At 53.8% G+C, this 10,516-nt stretch overlaps 1 protein-coding gene across 1 annotated transcript; it reads right to left on the reverse strand.

Annotated features, from left to right (window-relative positions):
• Positions 1-4,459: 4,459 nt before the first annotated feature.
• LOC140645597 (olfactory receptor 14C36-like) lies at positions 4,460-5,380 on the reverse strand. The gene has a single exon (XM_072849054.1). It carries the CDS (start codon positions 5,378-5,380, stop codon positions 4,460-4,462), a length of 921 nt encoding a protein of 306 aa, XP_072705155.1.
• Between the last annotated feature and the right edge of the window lie 5,136 nt (positions 5,381-10,516).

Consider the following 10,516-nt stretch of genomic DNA (forward strand, 5'->3'; position numbering starts at 1 on the left):
ACTTTTAAGATTATCAAGTCAAACTGTCAACCTAGCACTGCCAAATCCACCACTAAACCATGTCCCTAAGCACCACATCTACACATCTTTTCAATTCCTCCAGGGATGGTGACTCCCTGTTAAACTGTTTTTATCTCATCCCACAAGCTGCACAGCAACTCATGCAGCAGCACTGGTAGGGACCTGACTGGCTAAGGAGTTCCCTGCGGAGAAGGGCCTGGGCACCGTAGCGGATGCCATAGGAGCCAGTGGGTCTCACAATTCCAAAGGAGAATAAAGAGGTGCGGGTCCTGAGGAGGTCTAGCAAGAAGGAGCTAGGGACATAAACTATGAGGTGTGAGGAGAGTCTGAGGGAAGTGGGCCTCGCTAGAGCCTGCTGAAGTGGACGCACAGGGAAACCTAATGAGAGCCTACAGCTACCTGGAGAGATGATGGAGCCATGCTCGCTTCTGCAGTGGCCAATGAGATGACAGAGGCAACAGCCACAAACTGCCTCTTGGGAGCTCTAGGCTGAGCCTTAGGAAAAATATAAGGGCCTAGGAGGAGCATTGCTGTGATCTCCACCTTTGGAGCACTTCAGGTTTCAGCTCCACAAAGTCGCAGCCAGCCTGGAGGCTGGACTAGAGAGCCCCAGCAGTCTCTTCCCCACCACCCTTTCCATGAGCCTATGCCTTGCAACGTGCCCTCCAAGAAGAGACTATGCTGGAGGTGAGGGTCTCTACATCATAGATTAATTCAGGGTAAAAGGGAGCTCAGGAAGTCTCGAGTCCCGCCAAGCTCCAAGCAAGGCCACCCAAGGTACAGAAATGGAGATGAGGCATTTGACCAGCTCCCTGAACACAGCTGTCACTATGCCATGCCTCCTGAGATTCCTGGGAACATCCACCTTCTTGTGCAGAAGAGTACGATTCTTCTGCAAGTTTCCTGGCACATCTCCAGAGCAGGGCATGCTTTAGGCTGTAAAAAGAATTGAAAAAAAGCCTCTGACTTGGATACTATCAACTTAATTACTGAAAGAGAGGGAGATGGAGGGATCTCAGGGCTTCCAGGTTCCTGCTGAAGATTTCAGCCTCCAAGAAAGGAGCTCCAAGAAAGGAGTTTTCAACTAATAGAGACTTTTGATCATTTCACTTGTGATGGCTCTGCTGCCCACTTTCCACAAATGTCACCCAGAAATCTGACCTGCTTTTCCTTCCTCTCCTCCCCAGACATGACCAAGTGATGGGAGGAAAGGAAAAAGAAAGGCCCTAGTCCTCTGTGAATCACCTGGGGTGTGGCACTTGGAGGGCCACAGTGTCATTTCATTGTACACCCCATAAAGAACCAAGCTGGGAAGTGAGACTGCAAGCCCCAATCAACAGGGTTCATGGACAGGCAAGGCTGTGTCTATGGCTGGTCTGGAAACCAGTACACCTACAGCATAGCTCAAGCTGGGGCTGAAGCTCAGGCTTGGGCTTCAATGGGCCCCTGGGCCCATGGACAGAGTTGTGGGTCCAGGCCCCACGTTAGGCTGGTCGGGTCCATGAAGGCCTAGGGATGATCTCAGGGCTCTGACACTGCCCCCATGGGATCCCACCTGCCAGTGCCCTCCAGAGGCCAACTTCTGATGCCCTGAACTCCAGGCTCTGTGCTCTGCTACCCTCCTTCCCCACCTCCCTGGAGATGTAGGAGACCAGCATTTCATGGTCACTACAGCCAAGGCTGACACTGGTATTCACATGCCTGACCAGCTCTTCCTCTTTTTGGAGTGCCAGGTCCAGGTGAGCAGAAGACTGAAGGGACTTTTTGGCAGCTCTGCTAAGAACGTTTCCACAAACAGCACAAGAAACCTCCTAGAAGGTTTGCATCCTGCTGTCTCCCTTGACCACTGAATACGGAGGAAACGGAGTCCCCCAGAAGAGCCAGGTCCTGTGATCCACTGATTTCCTCAGATCATTTAATCGAGACATTGTTCATTCCTCACCCTGACTGTATGACCTGTAAATGGCTGGGATGGAGTTAATGTTCTTCATAGCAGCCCACAGGGTGATGTGCTTTAGATTTGTTACGAACACAGCACTGATAACGCAACATTGTTTCCGCTATTGCTGAAGAGTCCTTGCAGAGCATGAAGGCTTTCTCTTTTTCCCACTCTGGCCCTGCAGCAAGTAGGCTGGGGGGACACAAGAAGTTGGCAGGGGCACAGCTGCGATAGCTGGCCTAGAATGTCCAAAGGGATATTCCATTGCAAATGATGGAAAGCTCACCAAAAAAAAAAAACCAAAAAACCCAAACTCAACGGAAGAAGGAAAAAGGGGAGATATTTGTGATCAAGGCATTTGTCTTCCCAAGGCCTGCTTTCCTGGAAAAGGCTAAACATCTGCCTGCCGATGGGACGTAGTGCATGAATTCCTCATTTTGCTTTGCTTGTAGACACAGCTTTTGCTTCACCTATTAAAATGTCTTTGTCTTGACCCATGAGTTTTCTTGCTTTTGCACTTCCAATTCCCTGCCCCGTCTTGCTGGGGGTGGTGGGGGTAGGGGAGAGTGAGCAAATGACTTTGTGGGTGCTTAGCTGCTGGCTGGGGTCAAACCAAACCAAACACCTACCACAGTGCCAACATTTCTGGCCTCTTGACCCACACACACCTTGACCAATGTGCTTTTCTGATTTATTTTCTCCCCTTGACCTGTTGAGCTGGGGGAGTGAGTGAGCAGTTGGGTGGCTGTCTGGCTGCTGGTCAACGTTAACCCAGCACAGGACCACCCCAGGACTGCTGCACCCAGTATGGGGCTTCCCAGCACAATAAAGACCCTGACAGACTGGAGCAAGTCCTGCAGAGGCCGGAAGGATGGTTGGGGCCTGGAGCACGTTATGGACAAGGAGAGGCAGAGAGAGCTGGGGTTTTGAGACATCCCTCAGAGTCAAACACTGGGGCAATGACCCAGGCCAGCTGGTGGGATCTGAATCACTGGACAGTTTCAGTATTTGTCAAGACAAGGCCATGAGCACCTGCTCTAGCTGGAGCTGTCTGAGAATGGGCTTGGCTGAGAGAGCAGCTGTGGCAAGAGCTCTGGGACTTGGTGTGTAAAGAGTGTCAGTAGGAAACTGGTTTCCTCTTTATTAATCATGGCTGTCGAGTTGGGTATCACTGAGCCTCGGAAGAGGACGGAGGTGACCGTACAGCAAAGGTCCCTTCTCAGGGCTGGGGTGTACGGCCAGAGATGGAAACGGCTGGTGTGTGGGACCGGTCTGGGACAATTTTCCTAGGGCAGCTTCCCCGGGGTGTGCAGGAGCATGGCACAGACCGAGCCCCTCTCTTCTGCACCTTTGGCGCCTTGCTTCCTTCATTTTGTCACCTGGCTCTGCCTTGTGAGCACCCTGCTGTGTGCCCTTCTCCTGCACACTCACACAGCTTAGCTCTACACTGGTGTTTCCTCTTCCAGGACGTTTCCAGCCCAGCCCCAGCTCCAGCTCTCCACACCTCCCCTGGCCCCATGGCAGTGCCCACCACAGGGGGCTGCAGCACTCTGGGCACTCAGCCACAGCTCCGGCTGCTCTGAAGGGCACAGCAGCTCCTGGAGGTCACACGCGGGGTCAGCCTCCCCACCAGCCCCGGGGATGGTGCTGGCCAAAAGGGCAAGAGGAAACAGAGGCCAGTCAATCTCTAGCTCTGCTGCATTACTATTGCAGGTTGTCCCTAACCCCAACTGCATTTGCACCCTTCTCTTCCCCAACCAGCCCGTATCCCTAGGACAGCAGAAGAGTCCTGGCCCTGGGGCTCCTCAGGCACCTCCCACATCTCTCCAGTCTCCCTTTGCCATGCACACTGGGTCCACACTGACTCCCATGGCACTGCAGAGTCCTTCTTTGTGCATACCTTGATGTAGTGCTTTGCTTTTGGGGTGTTTGAGGGGGTTTCACTTTGTGTGCCTCCATTCACTCCCACCCCAGGGCACGTGGTGAGTCCTCGTCCTCTCCTGACCGCTCCAAATTCATTTCCATAAAGACGGCTATACGCCATGAGTCCTGACATATGTGAAGGAGCCTGAGGAGGGAATGGGGAGCTCATGCACCATCTTACATGAACAAGAAAGCCTTTAAAACCAGAACTTCTGGTCCAGTGGAACGAAATGGTATTGTGAGCTTAACCCCAAACACAGTGAGAACATAAGGAGAAAAGACTTTTTGAGAGACCACTTCCTTGGACATTTTAGTGGCAGCCACGTGGGAGGAAGAGCCCAATCTTCAGGCACTGCACCCAGGACAGCTTTATTGAAGAGCTTCTCTTAGACAGCTCACAGGTGACATAGTGCAGTGCAAGGGTCACACCCAACAGGATAAAGCCTCAAGAGAAGAAGTTTCAACCTACAAAATTAAATAGAAATAGAATTATTACAGGGCAAAAAAGCAGACTGCTGGCCTAAGATAAGCTCCGGGAAATGTGAAGGGCTGGGAGGCAGGTTGTTGTGAGTGATGCTACGGCCATTGGGTCAGTTTCCATAGGGCATCCTTGAGCTCCTTGTTCCTCACGCTGTAGATGAGGGGGTTGACTGCTGCAGGCACCACCGAGTATAGAACTGACAGCACCAGGTCCAGGGATGGGGAGGAGATGGAGGGGGGCTTCAGGTAGGCAACCATGCCACTGCTGATAAACAGAGAGACTATGGCCAGGTGAGGGAGGCACGTAGAAAAGGCTTTGTGCCGTCCCTGCTCAGAGGGGATCTTCAGCACGGCCCTCAAGATCTGCACATAGGATACCACAATGAACACAAAACATCCAAATGCAAAACAACCACTAGTCACAATAAGCCCAGCTTCCCTGAGGTAGGAGTCGGAGCAGGAGAGCTTGAGGATCTGGGGGATTTCACAGAAGAACTGGTCCACGGCATTGCCCTTGCAGAGTGGTAGTGAAAATGTATTGGCAGTGTGCAGCACAGCATAGAGAAACCCACTGCCCCAGGCAGCTGCTGCCATGTGGACACAAGCTCTGCTGCCCACGAGGGTCTCATAGTGCAAGGGTTTGCAGATGGCAATGTAGCGGTCATAGGCCATGACAGTGAGAAGAAAATACTCAGCTGATATAAAAAAGAACAAGAAAAAGACCTGGGCCACACACCCTTGGTAGGAGATGGCCCTGTTGTCCCACAGGGAATTGGCCATGGCTTTGGGGACAGTGGTGGAGATGGAGCCCAGGTCGAGGACAGAGAGGTTGAGAAGGAAGAAGTACATGGGGGTGTGGAGGTGGTGGTCACAGGCTACAGTGGTGATGATGAGGCTGTTGCCCAGGAGGGCAGCCAGGTAGATGCCCAGGAGGAGCCAGAAGTGCAAGAGCTGCAGCTCCCGTGTGTCTGCGAATGCCAGGAGGAGAAACTTGGTTATGGAGCTGCTGTTGGACATGTGCTTCCTCTGGGTATGGGGGCCTGTCCAAGGAGGAAAAGGCAGTGAAGAGTTAGGACACACAACTCTCAGCAAATCCTGCTCCATTTCTCACAGAAACACCCCCCGCCAGCCTCTCTCTCTCCTTCCAGAAAGACCTTCATGCAGCTGCCTGGCTGCAACTCTCTTTTCTGCTGGCTGAGGGCCCAATGGGGAGCAGGGGATTCTGCTGTGGGCACCAGAGGAGTCAGTCCTGCTGTGCACCAACAGGCAGAGAGAAACCAGGAGTGATCTCTGTTTAAATCCCCTCAAGAAATCAATGCCATTTCACAATTGTCCCTCCCAACTCACCCGACTGCAGAGGAGAGCTGTGGGGGTTTGGTTTGTTTTCTTTTGCTCCTGTTCCTTGTCCCACCTGAGGGGGTTTGTGGAAGGCAGACTTCCTTGGCCTTTCTGCTACACTACAAGTGCTACCCTGAGAGCCCTGGCAGGCAAAGGGCTGGACCCTTAGTGCATAGGGAGGAGAGATGGTCTGTCCCTCAGTCTTGCTCTCAGCTGCCCTTGGCTGCTCTCTGAGCCACAGGATGGTCACACTCAGCTCTTGCCCTGACAGGAAACTGGATACTGGAAAAGAAACTGGATAAGCCAGTTGCAAAATGCAGACGATCTCCACAGTCCCCTCCCCAGGGAAGAGCTGTGAGCTTCTGCATGCCCTGAAGATGGGGTGTCCTGAACAGAGAGCCAGCTTTATCCCCACCCTATGGACTGCATTGCCCAGACCCCCCCAGGCTAGAAGAGGCCTTGGGCACCTTGCTCCCATGGACACAGCTGCATGGCAAGACGTGCAGGGGCAGTTGCTGAGCTGCTGCTGCAAAGCCCATCCCTAGAGAGCCTGAAAACAGCAGCAGCAGGGGCAGGTGGAGAAAGCAGGAGAAAGACCCCAGGGCTTCTGCCAAGTGAGGCAAGGCCAGGGAGGGAGAGATGGGCACTCAGGAGAGTCTCCTCTGCTGGAGCTCAGGCTGCAGAGGAGGCAGCTCCTGCCCTGGACCCCAGCGCCTTGAGGGCAGAGGCTCTGCTGGGTGGGAGAGGAGACTGACAGACTTGGTAGGGGAAAAACATGTTCAGTGAAGGGCTGACAGGGAGATGCCCAATTCCCCCCTCCCAGCCTTTGCTGTCAGCACTTTGCTCTCACTCCCGCTCTGTGTCTCTGCTGCCTGGATCTGTCCCTGCCAGGAGCTGCTTCTCTCTCCCCATGTCTGCTACCTATCAGTGCCCACAGACCAAATCCCACCCGCTCTGTGCTCAGCTCTGCCCTGCAGAGCCCTCCTGGCAGCAGGACACTGCCCAGGAGCATCTCAGAGAAGGAGCAGGTCAGATAAACCAGGAGGATTCCACACAAGTGATGGGGCTCTCATTAGGCAAAGGAACTGGTGAGGGGACTGAATCAGCTTCCTCACAGACCTACTGACCTCTCAGTGTAATGCTGTAGAGGTCTCAGTCTCTTGTGCAAACCTCACAGCTCCATTGCTATGTTCCCCCACAAACTCAGCAGGAAACGGAAAGCACAGGCTTCAGAAAGCACCTTTCCTTCCACGTAGCACCTGCCTTGAGGTACTTCTTGAAAATCTGCCTCTGGCAATGTCCTGAAGTGATGTGGAGCTGTGAGCAGCCCTGACCCACGCAGCACCCTCTCCACAGCAGAGGGACCGTGCCCTGACAGGGGCTGCTCCTTCCACCCACACCTTCTCCCTGCAGCGCTGTGCGGAGCCACCTGGGCAGGCTGAGTGCTGGCCCTGGCAAGTGTCAGAGTCCCTGCCCTGGCACACAGCCCCCTGGGTGCAGGGACCTTGCTCTGAAGGACAGCCCTGGGCAGCCCTGCCTGCACACCCGGCTTCACACCCCTGCAGCCATCCCCGGGAGAAGGCAACTGTCATTACCTGTCCCTCTGACAGTGCAGCAGGGAAGCCCTGCTCGGGAGCAGGTCCTACTCCTCTACGTTGGAGAGAGATCTCTGTAGGCTGTGACAGATTTATCATACCCCTCCAGGAAGATCATGTCCATTGCCGTGCAGCGAGAGACTTACGGTGGAGAGGCTGTGAAGATTGCTCCTCCAGTGAGCTCTCAGCCATCCACCCAGCCCAGACCGCCTTTAACCTCTCTCTGCCCTGCTTGTCTCCACTCAGTGCCTGCAGGCAGTGCCCTCAGCCCTGCGGTGCTTTGCAGAGGAGCTGCTCCTGGGCAGAGCTGTCTCTCCTTAGCTCTTCCTGCTTGCCATGCACTCCCTGCATCCCAGGAGCCTGGAACAGCTCAACAGCAGAGGACCAGCCCAAGGTGTTGTAATGACCTCTCTGGTGGGTTTTGGGGCCAAGTCCATGAAGCTCAGACACTGAGAAGAAGTTGAGGAAACCTCTGAAGAAGTCGGATGCAAACTGCAAAGTTTCTTTGAGCCTTAATGGGTCCCACTGAGGGACATTACTGACAAAGCCTCCTGGGGACTGGTTAGAGCAGAAAACTGGAGGCAGAGATGGCAGGTAAAGGAAATGTAAAGGTGGATCTGATGCTGAGCAAACCTTAATGTGTCCCTTTAAGGTAAAGGGCCTTGCCCTGACCCCATTAACCAACTGACCCCCAGCCCCTGGGAAGGGAGATCTTGTCCCTCACACGGTGCTCAGGGCTCTTGCTCGGGCCGTGTGATGTGGGGATGTGTGATACCAAGGGCAGGACTCTGCTGCGACACCTCCCAGGCTCCTGGATGTGGACAAGGAGGCAATGAGGCCCTAATGCTAAAAGGATAAGGTGTCTCCTCAGAGGCATCAGTGGCAGACACAACAGCCATTGCCAACGGCAGAAAGAGCTCCTCTCTGCTGGGGGCTTTCAGCCTTTCTACATCCTGCTGTCATCTCCCCCACAGGCTGTCCTATGGTGTTGCATCCCCTCTGCCTCTTTCCCTGCAGGCTGTAGGCACCCACCCTGCTACTGCACCTTGCTCTCACCTCAGCATCTTCCTGCCTTTACTGGAATCTCTCCAGCCTCCCTGGCTCTTCCTTAAAACACAAAGCCTGGGGCTAACCCAGGGTGACCTGTTGCACAACAGCACTGCCCTTGGAGTGACATTTCTTTCTCCTCATGTCAGCTCTGGATGTCCCAAGCTGCACTTTGTGGCATTATTTCTTTCTCATGCTGTTTCCCACTACAAAGAACAGCTCTGCCATCTCTGAAAGCAACCTTCAAGCACTCTCAGGCTACTCCCATATTGTCCAGAGCCTCCCCAGCTCTGGGCCAAATAAGCCCATGTCCTTCAACCATCCCACACAGGTCATGTGCACCAAACACCACCTTGGCAGACCTCCTCTGCACACTCTCCAATTCCTCCCTACTTCTGCAAAATGGGGAGCCCCACACTGAGACACACCTCTGTGTGTGTGGCCACACCAGTGCTGAGACAAGAGGGGTGAGAACTCAAGTTGTCTGTGTGGCCAATGCTCCTCCTAATGCAGCCCTGTATGCAGCTGGCTTTGTTCATGGTGAGCATGCACCACTGGCTCATATGTCGTCCCTTGTAGAGTCCAGACCCTTCTCCTCAGGGTTCCTGCTCATCTGGTGAGGACCCAGCCTGTCCTGATGGATGGGGTTATTCTCCCCTCCCTTCACGACGGGCCACTACTCGTTTTACAACTTCAAGAGGTTTCCGTTGCCTCCGTCTTCAATAGCAAGACCAGTTGTTCTCCAGGTACCCAGCCCCTGAGCTGGAGGACAGGGACAGGGAGCAGAATGAAGCTCCCATAATCCAAGGGGAAATGGTTAGTGACCTGCTACACCACTTAAGACACACAAAAGTCTATGGGGCCAGATGGGATCCACCCAAGGGTACGGATGGAGCTGGTGGAAGTACTCACCAAGACACTTGCAATTCTTTATCAGCAATCCTCTCTAACCGGGAAGGTACCGGTTGACTGGAGCTTAGCAAATATGACACCCATCTACAGGAAGCGACAGGAGGAGGATTCAGGGAACTACAGCCCTGTCAGTCTGACCTCAGTGCCGCAGAGGGTTAAGCAGCAGATCACCTTGAGTGCATTCACACAGCACGTAGAGGACAACCAGGTGATCAGGCCCAGTCAGCATGCGTTTATGAATGGCAGGTCCTGCTTGACTAACCTGATCGCCTTCTATGACAAGAGAATCTGCTTAGTGGATGAGGGAAAAGGCTGTGCATGTTGTCTACCTGGAATTTAGTGATGCCTCGGACACCATTTCCTACAGCACTGTCCTGGAGAAACTGGCTGCTCATGGCTTGGACGGGCATATGCTTCGCTGCATTGAAAACTGGCTGCATGGCCAGGCCCAAGGAGTGGTGGTGAATGGAGTTCAATCCAGTTGGTGGCCAGTCACCAGTGGTGTCCCCCAGGGCTCAGGACTGGGGCCAGTTCTGTTTAATATCTTTATCAATGATCTGGATGAGGGGATTGAGTGCACCCTCAGTAAGTTTGCAGACAACACCAAGTTGTGCGGGAGTGTTGATCTGCTTGAGGGAAGGAAGGTTCTACAGAGGGATCTAGACAGGCTGGATTGATGGGCCAAGGCCAGCTGTATGAGTTTCAACAAGGCTAATGCTGGGTCCTGCACTTGGCTCACGCCTCCCCCTGCAACAATCCAGGCTTGGGGAAGAGTGGCTGGAAAGCTGCCCAGCAGAAAAGGACCTAGGCGTGTCGGTTGACAGCTGGCTGAATATGAGCCAGCAGTGTGCCCAGGTGGCCAAGAAGGCCAATGGCATCCTGGCTTGTAACAAAAATAGTGTGGCCAGCAGGACTAGGGAAGTGATTGTTCCCCTGAGCTTGGCACTGGTGAGGCCGCACCTCGAATACTGTGTTCCCTTTTGGGCCCCTCACTACAAGAAAGACATTGAGGTACTGGAGCGTGTCCACAGATGGGCAGTGAAGCTGGTGAAGGGTCTGGAGAATGGGTCTGATGAGGAGTGGCTGAGGGAACTGGGGATGTTTAGCCTGGAGAAAAGGAGGCTGAGGGGAGACCTCATCGCTCTCTACAACCACCTGAAAGGAGGTTGTAGTGAGGTGGGGGTCGGTCTCTTCTCCAAAGTAACAAGTGATAGGAAGAGAGGAAATGGCCTCAAGTTGCGCCAAGAGAGGTTTAGATTGG

This window comes from Ciconia boyciana, chromosome 35 (assembly GCF_034638445.1).
Source record: "Ciconia boyciana chromosome 35, ASM3463844v1, whole genome shotgun sequence".
Taxonomy (NCBI): Eukaryota; Metazoa; Chordata; class Aves; order Ciconiiformes; family Ciconiidae; genus Ciconia; species Ciconia boyciana.

Excerpts from the sequence above, each read along its gene's own strand:
- LOC140645597 (XM_072849054.1), bottom strand. The coding sequence starts at position 5,380 with ATGTCCAACAGCAGCTCCATAACCAAGTTTCTCCTCCTGGCATTCGCA.